Raw genomic sequence first — 23878 nt, forward strand, 5'->3', positions numbered from 1 at the left:
AAGCCCCGTTAGAAAGTTCCACGTCAGGCAACAGGGTTCAGCGAGTTACCCAAACTTAACAGAGCGCAACCCGGCAGCATCACGACAGCTCTCTCGGGGGCAGACGGCAGCTCCTAACCATTGCCCCTTCTAGAAGAGTTGCGTGACTCTGGGTGCCCACCTTAGGAACTACATATTCACTTACCGCTGTAAACGGAAGCAAGTAAGAAAACGAAATAAAAAGTCTGATAAATCCGAATCATCCTAAAAAACACAAAGTCATTCTTTAGGATATGTTTAGTAAGGGGTGTATAATTAGTTTTACAAAGTATCGCAAGGCGTATCAACTGATTTACACTTGTTGCACCATTAATTCAAAATGGCATTGAGAGTTACAAATTACAGCTGTGATATACAGTTATGGCATGTATGAAGTAGTATAAAAGAGCAACAAGTCCTTTACTTATGGTTGCAGGAAGCAATAAAGCTTATAAGCACTTAGAGAATTTCTGCTTTGTTTCACAGCAGAATATTTATTCTTGCTTAGACAGAGAGCAATATTGCATCAGAATGTCATTATTAATCCTGACTCTGTCCTGGTAGTTTAGTGGATACTATTATCAACATAGCAAAAAAAAAAGACTTGCACTAACTGCTTCTCACATACATTGTATGAATGTAAAACAATTTTTTTTTTTCTTCACATGCTACAACTTAAGCTGTGAAACAATCAAATAAATTAATACACAACACAATCCATAAATAAACATGCACTGTCTTGTTGCTATGAAAAAACTTTCACTGAATATCCGTTGCAAGAATGATTACATACCTGAACATACAGTAGGTCTGGATGAATGGATAAGGTTTGTGCTCTACTAAAAAAAAAAAAGAAGTCAACAGTTTGTGTTAAATATTACTGTGCCTGCAATGCTAACTTATCTTTAATATTTACTTTGAATGGGTACCCTTTCTGTCAATATTGTTTCCGACCTTGGGCCACATTTTCAGAGCATGCATCATCCAGACCGCACTGAAATTGATGGCCAGGTTTTACACCAGCTGAGCATCTACCTCTTTATGACATTTTAAAAGAAAAGGCGAATCCCTGGTTCAGAACAGGCAGAGTGTCTGCTACTAGCACAAGAACACACATAAATGGGGAATGAGATTCACCTCCAGAGTAAATCCTAAGCTGGCGCGTGGGGGAATTCCACATGAAATCAGTAAGGCTAGTGACTTGTCCCCAGGTAAATGACTCCATTATGAAACTTATGTAACCAAGGGCAGAATTGTCACCTATGTTCTCTTACTATTACACCATCTTCTTGAGGCAGTCCCTTGGCAAACACAGGCAGCTACGTTCAACTATGTATTCTGTGCTCTGTTTTCTTTAACATCAGTTCAAGTTCTTATTTCTCCTTTTCAATACTCTGCAGGAATTGTCCTGTCTACATCTTCCAAGCAGTTTTACTGTGGCCCTTTCTACACTCCTATTTTGTTGTTAGATGCAACTAAGTGTCTTCAGTTTGCCAGAAGCCAGAAAAAACCCTGAACCTGTTTGCAGATATATGAAATGTAAATGCAACGACAAGAAGTCAAACTTAATTTACAGCTGACTTGAAGCACTTGTTTTGATTTCTACAATTCTTTTTAGCATGTGTAACCAAAGCAAAATAAATTTCAGGCAAAAAAATTCTTTCAAATTAAAAAAAAAAAAAAGGTGTTTCTTTTCATTGTAAAATTGCCATAAGGGCAATTCTTCCCTCCTTCCCACTCTTCTTCCTCTTTTCCTTTAGACTGAGGATGCTGGAAAGAGAGATACACATGCTCTACTCAAATAATATCTAAACCAAAACATTCCACCCAACTGTGACCCTTTTGAGCACAATGATAATTGAAATGACTTTTCCATCACTTACGGGCCAGCAAAGTCTCCAACTCCTCCTCACAAAGGAAGAACTGTCTCAAAGAAAGTCTTCATAGTCTCCTGTGTATCAATTTGCTTTGCCCTGACATGCTTGTAGGAGAGGACTCATGTTTTCAGTACAGCAACTTTCATTTTCATGTGCTCTCTTCTGTTTTAAGTGTGTAACAGTGACAAGGGAGAGTGCTAGAAGGCTTTACTGCAAAGCACGTCGATAGCTTACTCCTGTAACATGAAGTGTTTTGAGACTAAGATGCCTGTACAGCTCTGACCTTCAGCTCAGAAGAGATTTTCCATTGGCCACGGGGTGTAGAGGTCTCAGGGGAGTACAGCCCTGGGAAAGTACAGCACACCGTCTCCAGCCAACACCACTGAAGCCTTCCTGTGTAGCCACGGGTATACCACTTTTCTATTCTATAAAATGATGCTAATCTTTTATACCTGTGAAAAATTATCACCCTTATTTCAAATTACAGAATTTTCATAATCCTGAAAGTAATCACAAAACCTACCACGTATCTGAATACTCATAAAAAACTCAAGCTGAACTTACAAGTTTTTGTGTTGCTCAGCCTGCACTAGTATTCAATTAAAATAATTATTTTTCCTTTTCTTGTGTGTGCGCATTTCACCTGGTGGCACAAAGGCATTAGAACTTCTCTCCAAGGACTTTTACTTTCTTTGTTTTTCATTTCTCATGTGGGCTTTCCAGCTAAGATATTGGGCAGTGTTATTCCAGTTCATTACTGTCTTATTAAAAAACAGAAACCAAAAAACTCGAACTCCATACTTTCAGAAAAATAAGGTATACAGTTCAAACTGGAAGAAAAAAGAGGGCAGATCCATCATAAATTTCACCACGATCATGTGTGCCATCATACGATATACAGTCATATCCGTTCATCACAAGCTTCTGTGAGATTTCATTTCTATAATCCATTATCTCCATTTTAGAAATTTGTTTCAGGAAAAGGAACCTTTTGGTGATGGCCATTTGTTTCATAAGCAAACTAGTGGAAAAGAAAAAAATAATTTCTTAAAGCAGCAGTTATCAAATTTATATATCACACTCCTTCCAAAGGCATACATCATTTTAACTACATCTATATGGGCAGCAACTGGATTTGATGGTGAAGTTGAGAAATAATGCAGCAATGTTATTCAAAGAGAATCATAATGAGCATGCTCACTTTGGAAAATAAATACATTTTCTTTCAGTGGGCCTGCTACCACATGACAAATGCTGCCCATGTTTACACCGCTGCACTGTTGCTCAAATCAAGAGAGTTGTACTTCTGTACAGAGGAAAGAATGTGTTACGAACGCTATGTTCCTGAATGAATTACTGTTTATTATATTAGAGGACATATTTATTATAGGACAAGTTATAAAATACGTTGAGACAAATTCTCAGCTGGTATCAGTTTAATGAACTTCACTAAAATTCAAAGCTATTACATGATTTAAACTAGGAGGAGAGCTAGAAATTTGAAGTGCATTCAAAACCATCTATCACTCCTTAGGCTCATAAAGGCTCCACACATAAGGTTACTGATGACTCAATTCCCTCATTGTATTAATTTAGCTCTCAGTAATATTCTGGCAACTAATTCAGGATATTGTAATTAACATCTAGTAATTAAAGATGGCAGGGTTAAAAGAAAAGTTCTTCAAAATATTTTGATAAAATGGAAACATTTTTTGAGATACAAGTACAAAATTTAGATTAATCATCTGAAACAAAATGGAGTGCTTGCTTCTGTTTTGACTCTGTTTCATTTTGACCTGATATTTGAAAACAAAACCAAACCTGCTTCAGCCTAAGCTGTCAGCAAGTTCTTCAAGATGAAATCTCTCTCTGGCAGTGCAATTGCCTACTAGCTCGATACTGCATTCTGCCGATATCCACTGTGACTTATACAAAATCTCGTTCATCCACAAAGGTGGCAGGAACAACTGAATTGTTTCACCTCAGAAAATGAATGACTGGACACTGCTCTAGTGTCTGTCTACTCTGATTTAGGTCTAATTCTGCCTGCCAAAACAAAACCCCAATCCTATTCAAAAGGCAGCTTCAACATGGGAGAGGATCTACTCTCTGTGATGAGACACCCACCAATCATGACATGGAACAAGAGGAAGAGCATCTCAGAGGGAACGAGGGAAGGAAGGTACCAGTAAGACAGGAACAACCCAAGTTCTCATTTCGATATGGCTGTGTGGACATCCTTCCATCTGAATAAGGATGCTATAACAACATCACAAGCCTGGTTCTGAATGCTCCAGTAGGAAAACACTCAAATATTCTACAGTATTCTCTGTGTATCTTTAATTCTGCATCGTTATCATTATGTATACGACAAAGGTCAGAGTGAAATACCAAATGCTGCTAAAACAACTTCTAAAAATTAAATCTTGATCTTTCATTCTTACAGTGAACAATCTGGAGCCTTTTCATCTGAGTTCAGATGACACTATCTGAGTGAAGAATCCACTCTCTCACTAGGCCAAAGTCTTCTCATGTTTGACTTGGTTCTATCCAAAATGGCTGCAAAAAGATGGCTAGAATAACTTATTCACTGATTTGTGGAAAGTGCTGGATTGCATATTGTATTGAAATAAAAGCCACAGAGTAGTTCCATATCCTGTAATTACATGTTAACAATAGTCTTCCTAGAAATACAGCCCAGAAATAACTGCACACCAGATGTCAAATAAGAAAGCAATGAAGACCAAGTTCAAGATTACAGAAAAAAATAAAGACAAGTGCAAATATTAAGCAACAAATCACAACTGGGTTTGTTTCGTAAGAGGACTTCTTTGATTCCCCACCCCACCCCTTATAAATGGTATATACATATACATATATGGTATATACATAACTGCCCAAGGCCTTGCTTCTTGCAGCTAAAAGACCCGATGCTAGTTATTGTTAGACATTAGAGAAGATAAAACCTTTCAATGTACTCAAGGGTTCTGGTGTCTGGACCAGATCCTGTAAATTGTCAAACAGTAACTCTTGAGCAAGTTATAGGTGTCCCTGAACTACCAGCCTGGAGTCAGGTCTGGTGGTTTGGGCATACAATTTTTTGCTGCCTGCCTCTCTTCACTCAAAATAATTTATATTTTCAATGAACGCTTTCCATCTCCACAAGCTAAACTCCAGGCATGGACCAGAAAAGCCCATTTGTTGAGCAAAGGATGGAGTTACGCTTATCAGAGAACTCCCATTTTCAGAGGAACATTAGATTTTAAGGTGTTTTTTTTTTTTTTAGAAAGTGAGTTAATTTAGTTTTTAATCCATGCAAACTATGAAGATCATCTTCCAATTATGACCTGACTATGAACTGAGGTAGTACTATACTGGGAGGTTTGCCAGAGGGTGACACCAATACTGCTTATACTGCTTTTAGGAAGTGGAGTAGGATTCCCCAAAGACTCTTTGAGTCTTTTACCTGCTGGAAGAGGAGTACCAGTGAGATGGCATGTTAGATCAGGCATGGCAAGAGGATCTGTATGCGTCACTGTACTAACATCTACACGAGTGTCTTTTGCAGCATGAGGATTAAATTCAGGAAGGCAGGTCCATGTCTAGTTAAGTACCACTAGTCCAGCTCCTGCACAGACCCCAAGCATGCAGCTTTCAAAGCCCAAAAAGCAGTTTGTGTCAAGGTGGCCGGAAACCTCTGGTGCCTCAGAGGCAGCCCTCGAGGTGCTTTCAAGCAGCACCACCCAAGATGTCACACAGAGGGTTTATTGTCAGTTTTCTTCATAAGCTATGTAATCTGTAAACTACGATCTAGAAGCACTCAACGCACTCCATTTCTGTCGTCCCAGTGGAAACTTGTGTCCTTACAGTCACTGTACAAAAAGGATCTTTACATGAGACAAGACTATCAACTTCTTACAGCAAGGCATGTTTCAGGAACAGAAGCAGCACCACCCCATGATTAGCATCACTGAGATTACCCCATACAAACCATTACTCGGGAGTAATATTTGGGTTTAGAGTTCAGCCACAACCTTCATACCATCAGCAGGTATCTAGCCATCAGGACAAAAATCACAAACAGCTACTATGCACATGCAGTTTTATTACACAATATTTTATTGTCCCATTACTTTATCAGGAAACCTTGCAAGGCTGCACTGCATTCCTAAGTCCCATGGGTTTAAAAAAAGAAAAAAACTCAAACCTCAAAGGGTCGGTTGCTGACCACAACCAAAAACCACACACAACATAACTTGGGTTAATAAAAGCACACACCCTACTGTTCTAGGGTGGTTTTGAGGATTCCCAAGAAGGGTAGACACATATACACAGATTACAAGGGGAAAAGCAATAAGAGTTTTATTACCTACAAGCATGTGTTACACTGAGGGTCTCTTGCAAAGCAATTGTCTTACCGACGCGAGGACTGTGAGGAAGATGGACCATCCGTACATTCTTGTGTTGTCCTGCGCCGCACGCTCAGCCCAGCAGTCAGTAGGTGCCAGCTTTACGTGGGCGTCCCCACGGAGGCAACAGTGGCCTCACCGTACACCAGCCCCCTGCTCTTTGGGAAATCCCGGTATTTATACATTTGCAGAGGAGTGGGTTTCGACACACGTGGCCAGCGAGTGCCAAAACACGCCTCTGTTGCTGACTCTCAACATAGGGAGGCTACGGCGCATGCGCCCGCTGGTCAGGCGCGCTGCGCGCACCATAGCCATCCCGTCTATTGGTTCGTAGGCTTTGTGTACGCGGCATATTACCATAATCCAGCAGTCACATATCAACCATGCTTAAGCCAACAGCAGGATGTTGCAAGGATTCCTCCCTCCACGTTCTCCCCTAGTATTGTTCAACTTTTTTATCTCTGTGGGAAACCATCTGGTTTCTCTCACCCAGCCTGTTACCTACTTCTCACCCAGCTATATCTTTTCTCCTGTGCTAACTGCAGTGTTCTCATGGACTAAAATTCCAGCTTTTAACCCCTCTGCTGCAGTTTTCTTGGCTACCTACTTCTTACCCAGTGTCCAACTATGGACCAAAATTCCATCTTTTAACCCCTCCATATACACCTACACAACACAAGGTATCTAACATCTACCCTGCAGGCAGAAAGTTCCTGTTCTTTCAGTATTGACTTCCTCAATATTTGTTTCCTTAGGAGCCCCAGATTGCTTCAGAACCAGTTTCCACAAGAAAAGACAAGAGGTCACCGCCTTTTCAGAACAGCTCTGAACACAAAGACTATAGGATTACATCAGTGCTCATCTTGGCAAAGATACTATGTGTATCACTAAATAGGGATTTTCCACTGTGGTAACCCTGTGCCAGCATTTGAGCCCATGTACTTTTAATGAGTTTCTCATTATAGTTTTATCCAGTTTTTGTCTCAATTATTTTTCGTGTTCCCATCAGAGATTATAAAGAATTTCCCTGAGATGCCATTATATGAAAAGAGTATGGTACATAAACAAAGTGCAAGCAAAAATATCGGTCACTGTAGGTAGATGTCACAAAAATTACCTCCTTATGGACAGAATTGTTATAGTTGGTCAATTTTAAAAACTGTTTCAACAAAATAGATACCACAGAAAAAGAGGAATTAATATTAGTTTTCATTTGTCTTAATAGCAATTAAATTAAGGACACAGTTTAACAAAACACATGAGGTATCTCTCCAGGTTTCAACTACATACTAAATGTCCTGAGAAAACGTATTCTGGATTTGAACCTTGTATATCTGCAACACTCACATTACCAAGTACCCAAAAGCGTTAAATACTTCCTTAGCTTAGAGTCTCCTTGAAAAACATGTGTCATCTCTTTTATGTGTATTAATGTAAGAACGTAGTCTCAAAAGTTATCTCATTATAAAGAAAACAATTATTACAATCAGCCCTGTAACCTGAAATTCTCATAATTATCTAGCAATGAAACCTGCCTTTGAAAATGAAGGCTGAGGAATGTAACCATATTATGATTGTTACATGACTTGTTTTCTTAACAGCAAATGAAAGGTAGCAATTACAATAAACTACTTGTCAAGGTCTGTGATTTCATTTATGTAAACTAAGAAGTTAAATCCTTCCTTCTTAGAAGATCCTCAGAAAATGGTAAAACCTAGGTTTACCAGAATTATAAAGAATTCAGCAGGTTCAAGGAAACCTCTAATTTACTTGGAAAACATAGGAATTATTTTCTCTCTATTCTGATGTTCCACAAAGCAAAGCAGCATCCCAGGTATTAAACTACCAAGTGTTGTTAAAAGGGCACAAGGAAAAGTATCTGTAAAGGTCACCAAAACCAATGAGGACAGATTACTCTTTTCTTACTCTGTAACACATTAATCACTAGAGGTGGACCAGTCCATATTAGCCATATCAGCTTTGACCTCCAGCTTCTCATCCAGTTCCCCTCTGCAGGTCGCCCACAGCCCCAGAACAACCTTGAGGCAATAGCACACCTAAAAGCCCTACCGCCAGCCACGATAGCAAGAGCAACTGCTGCATCAGCAGATAAAGACAGGTGGTGAGTGGTGTGCACCCTTCTTTGTACCAGAGGTCATGCTGGGGTAACACACACACCAGCCAAAAGAAGTGCCAAAGCATAGAGCAGAAGGACAGACCAACTAGAGGACCTCAGCTTGGTCTAGCACCCAGTTTTTCTCAGTGCTTACAGAAGTCATGGAGAGTCTGTTCTCTGTGGCTTGTTGCAGATTTTGATCTGTCCTGAAGGTGCACACTGTCAGAAACTTTCACAGGCATCTCATTGCATCACTGTAATTCCTCTTTAACATCAATTAGGAAGAAATTCTCTATGTTGTCTTCAGAACCCTAAAAGGCAAGAGCAGACTGGCTCATTGTTTCAGCTTTGACTAACACAATAAAATCTGGTTGACGATCACCTCAGAGGAACTGATGATAAGAAACAATTATCCATCAGTAATTTACCTGCACCCAGGCATGTAATTTTTACAGGTATAATTTAATTCCATGTTGAGGCATAGTAGAAGTTTACTCTCAAAATTTGTAATAATACAGTGTTTCTGTCATTAACGACTTTAGTTTCAACAAGTTGCTGCACTGCCATCAAAATATCTGATTTAAAAGCATATCTCAGCCTAAAGAGCTTGGAAGTTTTTGGAAAAATAAAATCTTGAATTTCCTTTCATTCTGATCCAATGTTTGGCCTCCTCTTCAGCTTAATCCAGATGCCATTACTTGGACGAAGAATCAGTTCTCCAGTTATACCAAGCTCTTCTGGCTTTTGACATGAGTCCACCCAAAAGCGCCGCAGGATGAGGGCTAGAAGAGCTTTCTCCTCCATTTGTGCAAAGCGCTGACCTATGCATTATAGGGCAGCAAAAAAAAAAAAAAAGATGTTATTGTCAGGTTGCATCAACAGTTGTTGCATTCGCATGCTCACAGTGATACCCCTAGGAACACAGGACAGCCAGGACCATGCATCTGCCTTGAGAACAGAACTGGCTTTAGGCCAAAATCGAGGTCATATGGATATTACTGAAACTAACATTTTTCTCAGCTACCTACCAATGCAGTTCCTGGGACCAGCAGAGAAGGGCACATAAGCATATGGGTGCCTTCCCTTACAATTTTCTGGGAAGAATCGCTCGGGCCTGAACTCCTCTGGGTCAGGGAAGATCTCTGGGTCTCTGTGCAGGGCATAAGTTATGACAATAACATTTGTGCCTTTTGGTATCTGATATCCTCCTACAAAGAAAAGGGAAAGGGAGAAGCAGGGTCAAAACAACAGCAAGTAAGTGACATTCTATACACAACAGCACAGTAAGAAAATAAAACAATGCTGCCCCTCACTTGGTAAACACCGTCATTGAAGAGATGCTAGCAGGATAGGAAGTCGCAAACACAGGACACTACTTACTAATACAGCAATCCTCTCTCAAGACACGGGCAAAGAGCGGAACTGAAGGGAAGAGCCGAAGAGCTTCTTTCACTACACACTCAAGGTATCGAAGCTTCTTCAAATCCTCCATTGTAACAGGACGCTCAGTGTTGCCTGTCCAAAAACAAATAGGAGGATGAGCAAGACCAGAAGTCCCCATTTTTGATTAAACAAAATTCATCCCAGTTCCCTCCAGGAACTCTCATCATGCACCAAGACCACATAGGAGAAGGCGCTACACTTAACATTGAACACACATGCCTTGCCCCAAAGACATAAGGTTGGCCGTACTCTCCTACAGACCTTCCAGCACCCATCCCAATCACCTCTAGCTATTGAAAACTCCAGAAGGGCCACAAGGCATATTCCTATCTCCCCTTCTATATCTAGGCTTATAATGTACAACATCCCCACTCACAAATGCCACCACCACCACAACCCCAGCAAAGGGAGGAATGGAAATGTACCAAACACCTCGTCCAGTTCTCTGTGAACCTTCTTCTGGGCTTCTGGATTATGTCCAAGTAAGTACAGGGCCCAGTTCATAGCAGCTGCTGTTGTGTCATGGCCCTAGAGGTCCAGATTTACAAAGACATTAATTTCAACACTATTCAAGGGCACAAGTAGGCTTTGTAAACACTTAGGTGTGCTGGTAGTATGGAAAGTGAGACTTATTAGTCTCATGACCATGACAAAAAACAAAATCAAGAGTGAAGAACTTTATCCAACACACTGAGTATCAGGATATAAGATGACACATGATTCCATCAGGTGCCTGAAAACTGACCAGAAAGGAAAAGTGTTGAAAATAACCCAAGCAAACATCCCTCTTCTCTGCCTCCCAGAAGCTGCATGAGCTATCAGTATCTACACAACAGAAACAGATATACATTCATCTTTTTGGTTACTGGCCAGTCAACAACATAACATCTGGAGGCATCAACCACTACCACAGGAGAGATACAACAGACATGATCTGTAACCTTTACAAAATATCCTAAAAAGCACCTAATGAGACACAGTACAGTGGCCGTAGGAGGGAATACTTCTTGGTTACCTGTGAGAAGGGGATCAGTTACTACAGTGCTCAGCACTGCATAAAAACTTGGAAAGGTAAGGAAACAAAGGGAAGGGGAACTCCCCAAAACTAAAAAAAAAAAAAAAACAAACAAAAAACAAACCACAAACAAACAAAAAAAACAAAACAAAAAAAAAAACACAAAAAAACACCCACAAAAAACAAAACAAAAAAAAAAAAGAGGTGAACAGAAAAGGGAAAAGTTCACCAACAAAGGATTTTGGTACTAAAAAGGTGCACTTCTTGTGAAATTCAGGATGCTGCACCTCTTCAAAATCCAGCTATGGAGTAGTACAGGAATAGTAAGATGGGAAGAAAGTTTCTGCAGGTTACAACAGCAGTAATATGACTCTGAATTAAGCTCTTCTGAGATAGAATTCAGGTCCACCTAATGGAGGTGTGTGGAAAACTTGTGGAAGTCTTACTTAGATCCTATACTGGACAAGGAACCAGACATGAGAAGAGAGCACACCAGTGCACAGTTGATGGCATAACCAGGAGGCTACAGCCAACATGGCAAGGGACAAAATGTGAGGAGAGCTGACAAAATGCAAGGCAAAACACTGAAACCATTTAGAGATCTCTTCCCCATTAATGAGATTTGCAACAGGAGCTGAGAGCCCATGGCCCACACCAGCCATTAAACTCTTATTACTCACCTGCTTTCACAAGTAGAGCCTGCTTCACACAGGCAGGGTCTGCCACGTGTATTGCCCAACATTTTGCCAGGGCACACAGTTCTGGATCAAATGTTTCTATGCTTCCGTAGTTCCTACCCTACAGAGATTTCCTCTTAGGCTTCCAGGGCTAAAATAACTTAACTCAAAAAGCAATCTCCTGAACTAAGAAAAGGAAGAGTCACTACCTGCAAATGGTAACTCTCAGGTTCTGGGGGGGAAAAAAACAACCACCAAAAAATCCAACCCCAAAACAAAACCCAAAAAACTAACAGGTTTCTCAGGTACCTCAAACATGAAAGTATCCACTTCCTCACGAATATCCCTGTAGCTCAATTTGTTCCCTTCCTCATCTGTTGCATTCAGCAGCATGTCCAGGAAAGCTTTTCTCTTTTTGAAGCCACTTTCTTCACAGTTGCCATCAATGTCACATTTCATTTGCTTGGTGTTTTCAAGTTCTGCAGCTTTTTCTGCAATGACCTGAGATTAGAACCATTACATTAGCTATGATGCACACAGCACTTGTGCATGGGTACATCTATACCACATAGGTTTGTCACAACTTATTAAAACAACATCCATCTGTAGCAGTTTACATGAGCTAGTCAGCATAGCTGTCAGCATCAGCTCATGAACTTTAACTGACTTTTTGTGTTAGTAGGTGAAATATGACCAACCCCTCTTGTCCCAAGCAATAGAATGAACCTTGAATAGCCTTTGTATGATGAAGAAAATAGATAGCCAAACTAAGCAAGTAACTTGTTGATCATCAAGAAGTATAAGAACGTTCAGAATATCTGGAACAAACCAATCATGAATGCCAACAATAGTGACAGCAAATGAAAAAAATCACCATAATTTGAACAGACTGATCACCAAGAAGATATTCTCTACCCTATCCAAAAACTAAGGAAAGGATCACATCTCCAACCTCTGGGAAACCCAGGACATTGACGAGAAGCCAAGGCACCCCACAACCCTGCACCACGACTACACATAGCATGGTTGGAACCACTATCCTAAAGCTTCCCAAATTTTTTTCAGTATGAGAGCAATAGTTGAACTTCCCTTTTTTAGGTCAAAGCACAGCCCCAGTGAGAGAGAGAGATTTCTGTCTGTTGTAACAGCATAGCAGAACCCTTCAATAAACTGGTATTGCTCTCAACCACAACAAAATAATTAAAAATAAAGTCTGTAGAGTATGCGATTCTGTTCAGAGGAAGCACTGAACAGAAAAAAAACCAACACAGTTATATACACACACATTGTTTCGCTCACTGAACATACACATGTAAAGATACATATTTGAACCGCTTTCTGTCAGCACCTACACTAGGTGATATTATTTACTGTTCCTTTGTCATCTTCTAAGATTGGGCTTCTTATATTCAATGCACCAGCCCAGCAAGGGAAGAGAGCAATTGTTACCTTAGATCCTTTTAAGAGCCTCTCTCATGCCTCACTGCTGCAATGCACAATAAAAGGAAGCAAAACATGAACTACTTAAAAACAATGCAGAGTCAATGGGGCTCATTACATGTAGTGAAAGTTCAGAGATTATTTATTTTGTCGTGGGCATTGATACAACGGTATCGTGGGGTACATAACATCTATTTCAAGGAAAGCAGCCTCTCTGGTAGCATCCTAACAGATTTGGGAGGGCAACCATTGGCAAGAATGGCATGGGAGCTATTTGGTGACAGAAAGGGGTGTTACTTGCAGAGTCTCGCATGGGGAGAGAACACTGCACTTTATGCCAAGCCATTGACGTATGCTTAATGGTTTCTGTGTCAAAGTGTCTTACTGCTGATGTGGGGACCTGCACGTGTTTGCTCATCTCAGCAGTTCTGCTCCAAATACGGGAAAATGAATACAGACTTCAATTTCTGAGAGCTGGACCAAGTGGCATAACCAAGCAGAGCCCTATGCTTACTGCTACAAACTTGGCAGTGAGCTGTTGCAGGTGATTCAGGTGTTGAGCATCTGGAGTAGAATAAGAGTTCAATGAATTCCTGTTGTTTGTTTTGGTTGTCCTGGACCTGTAAGTCCTGTTACTCCCTTGGACTAGTACACTCCCTTAAATACAACCGAGCTCCTGACAGGGAAATCATCTGTTGTGTTCTTTTCAGGGAATTCCTTGGCATTCCAACAGAGAGATAATTCTCCTCTTAATAGATGCATATCAGTGAACCTCTCCCCATTGGAAGCTCTCTACTGAGTGCAAGACTTTGCTCCAAAAACTAAAATGCGCCATTAAAAAAAAAAAGAAATTAAAAAAGAATCTATACTGTATCTGTAAAATTGTGAAGGATCTTGAGGTTCCTCTCATGCTCTCTTCCTTCCTTGAACAGCATATATACAATATCAGGCCAAAGCCAAGGGCTCTTCTGTCGCTGTTGTATTAGATCACTCATCCTAGGGGCACAACAATAACATCATGTAACATTTCTTGACAAAAAACAAATTTACAGCACACTTTCAAGAATGAAAAAAAAAGTTCTACCTCCCCCAGTGAAGCAGAATTTAACATATTGTGTGGGTTTAACCCCGTTCATCTGAAGGGAAAGCTGTTCAAATTTGTTTCCTGATTTTAAACCATCTCAAAATTTCTGTCACCTGTCCCAGGATCACCGTGATTTATATCTTTAAGTATTCGTCTCTGAGAAGGAGAGAGCATATTCTCATCTAGTTGTAATCCTCTTGAAACAGACATATTAAGTCATCCTGTCCAGTCCCACTCCACATCAGTAAAGCATTGACCATGCTGAAAAGACATGGATATCCTGCAAAGACTACTCATGCCAGGGTTCCAAAATGTCTGCCCTGAGACCTCAAACAGCCATCTGAAAGCATTACCTTCCTACTTGACTGTCCAGATACCATATGTGCCAGACATCACATGAAAAGTATTTAAAATAAAGAATATGAGACTAAGTATGCTCAAACACAACTGGAGTACAACTGCAAGGGCTGCTTGTCATTGCTATTCGGCTCTTGCACATGCTTTTGGTTGCAGAAGAGACTTTGAGGAGCAATTATTACACTTAGGCCAACTTCGGGTCCACTTGTGGTACCAATTTGGGAAAGACCAAGGAACAGATGGTTCCTTTTTTGTAACACACCTGTCTCAACAAGCCCCATCTAAGGCTAGGGGTGAGGTGCCACAAGCAGCTACATCTCATCTAGGCTGACACACCAGTGTGATAGGAATATAGACCATACTTTTCCTAATCCACTGGACAGTCACATACAATTTGAATGCTGTAAGTACTGCAGTGAACTGCACAGCAGCAGCGCCTCAGCTTTAACATGCTCCCTAAAAATGCACCCTCCCAATTCTGCAGCTCCATTTTATTTTTTTTAACTTCTTGGACCAATGGATTCACTGAATGGCAGCTGACAAGTCAAAGCCTCAGCCTCCCATTGCATATACACATACCACAAAATGCAATAAAATCTGGAGGAGTTTTCCCTACCTTCTTGGCTTTCTGCCTTCATCCGTGATGCCCTGGCCCTCCCTCCTGGCCCACAGCAGATTAACTCCTCACACCAGCAGCACCACCTCCAGCCCAACTACAAAGTACCCAAGGAAAATGTCCATTTACCTGTAGATAGCATGAACATACTCAGAATTCTTATTCTTCTGAGCACTCACATTCTTGCCCATTGCTGTTTCTAGAGGAGGAAGTCAACGGTTCACATGTGCGAAGTGAAATGCAGAGTTAAATGCAGCTTTTATGTTACTACTGCTCCCAGTTTCTGACTGTCACCACACATCCCTTTCCAGGTGATGAGCTCACTTTACATTTCCATGCCCAAGAACCCTGCTCCTTAACACAACCCCACTTCAGAGTGCCACCTGTGCCCTGCCCATCCCACAAACTCACCTGCTCAGATGCACACAAAACACCCAGGGAGAAAGGACAGCCTTTGGAAGATAGAAATGCATTCACACAATACCCAGGGACATTCCTCTTCAAACCATCTCCTCGCACAACACAGCCACACTCACAAGCCTCTGCGTCATTCACAGCCCTGCCACAATAACTGAAAAGGACTTACCACAGATGATATCAAGGGCACACAGAGTAATGTCCATAAAGACATCAAATGGTTCCTTGTCAACATGCTTCTCAAGTTTCTCCAACAAAATACCTCCTTGTTCATTCATAACCTCTAGAAAGTCAGTTAAGATTGCGAAGTGGAATGTGGGAGTTATCATCTTCCTCCGTGACCGCCACTTGCCTCCAGTGCTGCAAAATTAACAGGAAGAAGGAAGGGTTAAAAGCACCAAGTCAGAAATAAAACCCTCACCATCACAGGAGTACACTGCAGCCTGGAACACCTTCACAGATAGATATGCTGTAGATGACTCTTCAAGCTGTCCATTGCACTCCCCAGAACGGGCAAATGGAAATATTTCTTGCTCCAGCTCGCTCTCTCACCATTCTATAGCTGCTTGCAGCAAAAGGAGATGCCAAAAAGCCTTCAGCCAATACAGCCTCATGGTTGTTCAGTGCACATCAGAGGGATGGAGCAGAAACCATCTATTCAGCATCAATGCTTCAACTCATCACATTGTCTCTCTGAACCACCACCCGTGCTCACCTTCATCTGCTGAATGGAAATGAGGATTGCAGAATTGTCCACAGACATTATGCAAATGACTGTCTCAAGGTCTGGCTACAAAGTACTTCCTTGGAGGCAGGCAACCACTTCCCACATGTCAATGAAAGAGCACGGAGCCACAGCAGCTGATATCAGCTTCATGGGGACTCTTGTTTGCTTTTTCTGAATTACATGGCCCACTGGCACACAGCTGGCAGCTCTGCTTACAGGGTAAACCATCACACCACTTCTCCTGTTAACCTGCTACTGGGGCCCTCCTCAGGCCAGCTTATCTGTTTGCTGTCTACTGCTGCTGCCCTTCATCAGCAGAGACTGGAATATTCTCCTCCATTATGTTTCTGCAAGCATAAGGAAGGCAAAACACCTCTAAAAGTGTACTGGAGACAAAACAACCAGTAAGGAGGAAGACTAACAGTGAGGATACACCAGGCCTGATGCCCACAGACCTCAACTCTCTACACTTTGCTACTGACTACTGCCTTCTTAAGGGCCATGAACAAAACTCAGGAGAAAAGGCATTCCTCAACCTCTCACATAAATTTGCTCATCCCACACCATGTGATCACAGCTGGCTTTTACAACACTATGATCCCATCATGAAGCCTGAGGAGTTCACCTCTGAGGGCTCCAAACAGGCAAAGCTCCACTATTAACAGGGGGACCTTGACCTTCTCGCAAAAACACAGAAGAGGCACAAAGGCACCAAAGCCACTCTTCACTCACCTTACTCTGACTCAAATATCTGCATCATCCAGACCAAACCTTCCTTGACCCTCCCAAGACTGGAGGACACCAAACCCTTACATCACTGCTCCTCCCTCTCTCCACTCCTGACTTGCACTTTTACCCAGTCTTGCATCTTATGTGGAGGAAGGAATCGCAAGGAATGTAATGGTCTTCTACACCTACCATCTACATCTCTGTTCAGAGATACACACAGCATCCCTGCCTCCAAGCCCTGTTCCTATCATATACGCTGCAAATTTCAAAAAGACAGCAATGCACCTGCATTTCACTATACCTTGTCAGAAGTCCAGTACCCAGCCAGGGCTGCAGAAATTTGTACAAGTATGATTTTTCTATATGTTTTGAACTGCTCAGAATAACCTGCCAGAAAAATTAAAGGAAAGGAAAAAAAACATCACTTGTTAGATGAAGAGCGATTTCTTCAGCTGAGATTATGTCACACAACCTCAGTTCCTCCACAAAAATGCCCCGAGCCCCAGTAAAATGCACAATATTTCAGTACAAGCTGGTACACAGGGGGAACATTGAGTTCACACCCTCAGTCTTTCAGCAAGTACCCCAATCCTGAGAAACAATGAAATACTCAAAAACTACCACTCCCACTCCCCTTATCTTCCTGAAAAAGAAAAACCTGTGTTACAAAGTAACAGGCAAACCTCAGAGAAAACCCAGTGGTTTCCAGCCTTAACCAAACTCACAAGAAGTACCACCTCTTCAATAAACACTCCAACAAAGAAACAACTCTATCTTCCCAGTTCAGGGACAATCATTGCCAGTAGCGAAACTAACAACTACACTTAGTGGCATCAAGACAGACCCACCAAGTTCTAATGCAAACGTCATTCAGACACAAGCATTCCAACCTGCATTTCATAATGTTCTACCCCTGTTTCAGGGGTCCCATCCTCCCTGCTATCTGCTCGTCTGTTCTGATCTTGGGAGCAGAAGCTTTCACACATGCGAAAACAAAGCTGAAGGAGATGCTTCTTTGTATAAAACATACTGAGTCACTGCTTTCATTTCCTGGACATCGTCAGTATTTATTTTCTTCCAAAACTAAGGCTTTTTATATTCTTCTGCTTTTCCTCTTTCTTTAGCACTGGGTCAGAGGATAGTCTCAAGTAAAATGAGTCCAAGCCCTATTTTGCAAAAATTACGTTGACAGAATAGAAACTAACAGGTTGGACACTGCTTTGCATGACAGCAGAATAGACAAGGAGACAAGCACACTCACCTCCACATTGTCAGGGTGATACAAAATCACGACAGGCAACGGTCCTAGCCAAAGTTTGAACAATGGCAAACTCCTGAACTCTTGAACGTAAACTTGTAGTTGCTTAAAAAAAGCTGGAATGAAAAAAGAGTAGAATTTTTTAAAAAAGGGGTTTTGCTGAATAAGTAAGACTTCTGTAATGAACTGTTTTCCACCATATGCCCTGTAATTATATTTTTGTTGTAGTTTTAGCTTGCTACTATGACTATGCAGCATATTTTGCACCTATCTATTAGCGGTACTGCAGGAGCATTTCTTTATGGCTACACGCTTGAAGGTGCTCTATTCTAGAGAAACCCCTCCTAGTTGTAGATAAATGTGCTGGTTGTGGCTGGGATAGAGTTAATTTTCTTCATAGGTTACAGTTTGGATTTGTGCTAGAAACAATGTTGATAATACAGGTATGTTTTAGTTATTGCTGAGCAGTGCTTACACAGAGTCAAGGCTTTTTCTGCTCCTCACCCCACCCCACCAGCGAGCAGGCTGGGGGTGCACAAGAAGCTGGGAGGGGACACAGCCGGGACAGCTGACCCCACCTGACCAAAGGGGGGATGTTCCATACCATATGACATCATGCTCAGCATATAAAGCTGGGGGAAGAAGAAGGAAGGGGGGGATGTTTGGAGTGATGGCATTTGTCCTCCCAAGAAACCATTACACATGATGCAGCCCTGCTTTCCTGGAGATGGATGAACACCTGCCTGTCAACGGGAAGTGGTGAATGAATTCCTTGTTTTGCTTTGCTTGCGTTCATGGCTGTTGCTTTCCCTATTAAACTGTCTTTATCTCAACCCACGAGTTTTCTCACTTTTACTCTTCCGACTCTCTTCCCCGTCCCACCGTGGGGGATTCGCCCCCCCCTCCCACTGTGGGGGAGCGAGCGGCTGCGTGGGGCTTAGTTGCCGGCTGGGGTTTAACCACGACAATAGGGCAGTTTGGTTTAAGCAGTCTCAACGCACTGCAGCACAGGCCTTCTGCATTGCAATGCTCTTCGTTAACAATTAGAGCCAAAGCAAATTTTATCAAGGCTATGCTTACATTGTGGCTTTCTGACACTAGCCAAAAAGCTATTATCAAGATGCTTCTTTATTTTTCAAGTACAGGATTGAGCCTTTTCCCCGCTGAGACCTCATTGACAGGTAACAGGTACTACCTTTGTGGTGCACACACAAGGGATGCTGTGCACAGTAATGGCAAAGCACTGCGCAGGAACCAGTATCACTTTAAATGTCTAGTTTCTGATAGCTGGACTCCTAAAGAAAATCTTTGGAGCCCTTACACCATTACTGTTTGTCTGCCATCAAATTCTTCTTAATGCAACATGCTTAAATCGCCTCATGCTCTCGCAGCCGTAACCATCAGTGACAGTTTGCAATTCTAGTAGGAGCTTTTGACAGCTGGCTGCTCCAGGATTAGACTTCACTCTTGTCCTTTTAGCAACCTTTCTGAAGGGTAAGTGACTGCTTACGGGACCCACTGTGGAGCTGTCAATTCAGATGTCCCCACCTCTAAGGGCACAAAGACTCATAGGATCATTTATGCCATGGATCACCTGAGAGATACCACTTATTGTCCAGCTGGACTTCATGTCAGTGAGCTCAGCAGTCCAGCTAATTCTCTACCCACATTATTATCCACATCTCATCAGTTTAGCTATACAGAAAGCACAGGAGATGATATAAAAGACCTCACTGAATCAAATTAAAAACTACCTACTGCTCTTCCCTTGCTCACAGATCCAGATACCACAGAGGGCAAGCTGGTTCATTCTGCAGTTCTAGAGGAGGTGGCCGCTGTCAGGATGTTCAAGGATTAAACACGCCTCTGCCCTTTCAGAAACCAGACTGAACAAGAAATGACTGCCTCCAAGGCCTCTGCAGAGTTGAAAATCCAAAGGTCCTCAAATCAAAGGGGGGGAAAAAATGGAAAAAACCCCCTAGTATCCAACAGATACCCAAATACAGCATTCCCTAGTCTAATGACATTTCATCCAAAAGGATTAAGAATGTCAGATTATTTTGATTTTTTAAAATATTTTTCCTAACAGCACCATGATTAAAATACCACAATTTTCCAGCATTTGGCTACTAATATTAACAAATAAAATCACTATCAGATGAAAAACCATTTTTCTTTCTGCTATACAACCTTATACTTTTTTCTAAAAGCTATCTTTTTTTGGTTACATTTTTAATGAAAAAGATTATAAACCACAAACTTCACTCATTTTTACATAAACAAACAAGAACAAAGATGGATGGTCATGGACTTTAAAGCATAGGGGTTATGTGACTCACTCACAGAGGAAATTATGAGACTCCACAGAACAGAAGAGTCTCCATGAAACTGTTTTCCAGAGAAAGAGAAGCAATGTTTTTCTGGTTTGGGGGTTTTTTGGGTGGTTGGTTGGTTTGGTTTTTTCTAATAAGATTGAAAAAGAAGGAGGGGAAAAAAAAAAAAAAAGAGAAAAAAGATTTGTCACTCAGTCAGGCTCATATACACATCCTATGATCCTGCTACTGTTTCCCCAAAGCCACTTCAGGGAAAGCTGCTTGCCCTCACTTCCACCAAAGAAAGATCTCTCACATCTGTATTGAGAGACAGGGTTGGATCCTGAGGAAAGATGTGACTGTGTGCCCTTATGAACAGAGGGCTCATGTCTCAGCAAGTGTCAGCATGGGGCAATGCCCGTGCTGCAGTTGTCCTTGGCTTCACCACACTCGCATGACCCAGCTGCACACTCTTCTGGCAGCACACCTGCCAGCTCAGCCCGGAACACGTGTGCACAGAGCAGACCAGGCACCAGAAACACACTCAGAAGAGTCTGCTGACAGCACAGCCAGAGCTGCCTTCACACCACAGACTCTTCAAGAAATGTACTCCTGTGCACAACCGAGTAACTAATGGGAATGCAATGTGTAAGCGCGCTTCTGCTCTCTCAGGCACCTGGCAAAAAGTACCATTGATCAACGTGAGCATTGAAAAGTTTGCTTTTGAGGGAGGTACTGCAAATACTCAGCAAGTTCTTTTGTACCTAATGCATAAATCTAAGGCACAGCTAATTCCAAAAACAATCCAGCAGCTCAGCATGCTGAAGTCCCTTGCACATGCTCAGCTGAGGGGAGATCATTGTTTAAAGAACTATTTTTCCCTCCCGAGCGAAAAGGTTTCTTTGGAACACAGCTAATTGCCATGGGGACAGAGTGCTCTGTGTCCTGAAACTGCACTTCCTGTAAGAGCATCCAGCATGCCTCCCTGACGCAGAAATGCATTCCACAGCATTCATGCTCCGCCTCGCCAACAAGTGGAAACGGGTTCGAGTCCAGCATCAGCATCTGGAAGCCACTGCCAGACTGACCCTCCAGCTAATCTTTGACTGATACCAACCCTGCATTTACGCAGTTCCTCTCCTTTTCCCTCCACTGCCCACTTCTCACGCAATTCCCCTCTGCGGGTCACCCACAGCCCCAGAGAGACCTAAAGCCTGTGGCACACCCTACAACCCACCCCAGCCAGCCATAGCTTGACCACCCAAGCACCTCACCAGCGCTGGCTCCCCCAGCGAAACCCCCCGGAGTGCAGGGACCTCACAGCTGGGCTACAGCACAAGCTGCCCTTACCTCGTCCCTCCCGCTCCAGGAGTAGAGCATTTCCCAGCACGGGATAGCAAGGGCTGATACCTGGGATCGGCTTCGTCACCCACCATTGCCTCCAGTAATCCACCAGGCAGGGCAGGGAGCACGCAGCCACAACTGTCAACAGCAGAGCAATGACCCCAGCCCCCAAATGCAGCAGCTGGGGTCCCTCTGCGGCTTCCTGCACAACCTCCATTGCCACCTCCCAGCCTCCTGCTCCAAGCCGTGGTCCCTACTGGGAAACCAGCACTGCCTGTTACCTACTGCTGCTGCGCTGCAGCGAACGGAGTGTGCCCGGACCCAGGCCACAAGAGCAGGAGGTGGAGCCGTCACATGGCCTGAGACGCAGCTTCCTCCCAGGAAAACAAATAAGGATGTAAAAAACACACATACACAGAGGCTGCCTGCAAGCACTTTATGACATCAGAGCAGCCCCAGGGAACGGTGCCATTTCCTTGCCCTCACTTGACTCCTCTGACTGAAGCGTAGAGTAAGTTCTTCGCAATACCTGGCCTGTGCAATACCTCAGAAGGAAAAGACACAAGCCACTGGCAAGAGAAGAAACATCTTTTTGCTGATTTGGAGAGGATGGGTTTTTGCAAGACTGCCTTTCTCCATCTGTTTTCAGATGCTCAGGGAACACGGGTTCGCCGTACAGAACTGCTCCAGTGCTCTCCAACACAATGCATGACGGGTTTCAAGTGCTTCAAGATACGACGCACCTTTAAGTTGGGTTGATGGCTCAAAGGGGTTACACAAACCAGAGCCCACACAGACCCACAATCAAGCGCAGCACCACAAAGCACACTGATGCTTCTCTGCTCAAATGTCTTTTGCTGATCTCACTGTTGAATGCTTAGTCACAGGTTAACGGGTGCCAGTAACACAACTGGCAGCAGCAACACCTGTGTCACAACTTGCAAAGTGCTTGGATAGAAGAGGTGCCATACCCACCATAAACGCTGCTGCCCGTCATGCCTCAGGAGGAGCCAGGGTTTCTTCCCGCTGCTGCAGGGCTGCTGAGCGACTGCTCCTCAAAGCCTCCAATGCCCAGAAACCTTGTTGTCAAACAGAAGTTTGGTGAAAAGACAACACGGTTCACACTCAACCTGCAAAACCTATCCCCTGAATATACCACAAAAGCTTCTTTTAGTCATGGCCATGTTTCTCCTCTCTGTTTTGTACCAAAATTCATCAGCATTTTTAGTAAACCAACAAACAGCATAAACAAAGCAACTAAGTTAAGAAACACAAACAGAGAAAGCTCAGAACATCAGAGGCTAAGGAAGGGCTGATGGCCCTTGGCAGCAGAGGGGAGTAAATTCTGGCACTTTGTTCCTGCAGTCTCCTAGCAAACACTTTATCATAAATGCTGACCATTGCATTTTTCTGCATGGTAAACAGCTGGAAGTGAACTTTGCTACTCTTGCTGTTATTTGTAATGGTTTGTGACAGAAAGTAGCAGGTATGTACTCCGTCTTGTAAATGCATAAGGCAAGCTACATTGCCATCAGTCCCCTCTTTTGTTCGGGTGACATCCCAGGAAGGAAGCAAGCGTGCAGAATTAAAAAGCTCAACTTCTATCTTTGTAACATGGAAATGAGCTGGGTAATTATACCCTCCTCTTTAAAAAAACCTTGCAGTTTGTTGCCTTCACGGAGTTGATAACTAGACGATGCGGCAAATTGTGACTGAACCAAAATCTGTGTTCCTGACTGCTAATAATTCCTTCTGCAGAAAAGACTGTGAGAAACAGTGAAACAGCAGGGATAAAGTGAAAAAACACAGGGAAAGCGGTAGGGAACACAACAAAAAAGTATTGCAAAATCCTACCAGCCGCTGGCAATGATGATGCTGCTACTAACAAAAGGCAGCAGCTACACTGGAATGAGACTTAAAAGATACCCAAGAAAGAAGAAATGAGAGGTCTGGCATCTCTGAGGCCTAATTATGTCACTAAGACTTGCAATCATTATGAATCTTGGAGGATGTTCTGTAGGAGAGGAGTTTTCTACCAG

The 23878-nt window shown here is 42.6% G+C and overlaps 1 protein-coding gene across 1 annotated transcript; it reads right to left on the minus strand.

Moving 5' to 3' along the window:
• Nucleotides 1-8957: 8957 nt before the first annotated feature.
• Nucleotides 8958-22056, minus strand: LOC104624448 (cytochrome P450 4V2). Its single transcript, XM_010291815.1, has 11 exons — nt 21846-22056; nt 18187-18299; nt 17227-17312; nt 15639-15829; nt 15182-15251; nt 13865-13991; nt 11865-12056; nt 10289-10391; nt 9801-9935; nt 9449-9628; nt 8958-9241 (listed from the first exon to the last, which is right to left on the minus strand). The coding sequence occupies exons 1-11, from the start codon at nt 22054-22056 to the stop codon at nt 9066-9068; spliced, it is 1584 nt and encodes a 527-aa protein (XP_010290117.1). The 3' UTR covers nt 8958-9065.
• Between the last annotated feature and the right edge of the window lie 1822 nt (nt 22057-23878).

This window comes from Phaethon lepturus, unplaced genomic scaffold (assembly GCF_000687285.1).
Source record: "Phaethon lepturus isolate BGI_N335 unplaced genomic scaffold, ASM68728v1 scaffold16187, whole genome shotgun sequence".
Classification (NCBI taxonomy): Eukaryota; Metazoa; Chordata; class Aves; order Phaethontiformes; family Phaethontidae; genus Phaethon; species Phaethon lepturus.

Excerpts from the sequence above, each read along its gene's own strand:
- LOC104624448 (XM_010291815.1), bottom strand. The coding sequence starts at position 22,056 with ATGGAGGTTGTGCAGGAAGCCGCAGAGGGACCCCAGCTGCTGCATTTG. Across the intron at positions 18,300-21,845 it reads CCTGGAGCGGGAGGGACGAG|CTTTTTTTAAGCAACTACAA; the intron begins GTAAGGGCAGCT and ends TTTTCATTCCAG. Across the intron at positions 13,992-15,181 it reads TATGTTCATGCTATCTACAG|GATGAGTGATCTAATACAAC; the intron begins GTAAATGGACAT and ends TTGTGCCCCTAG.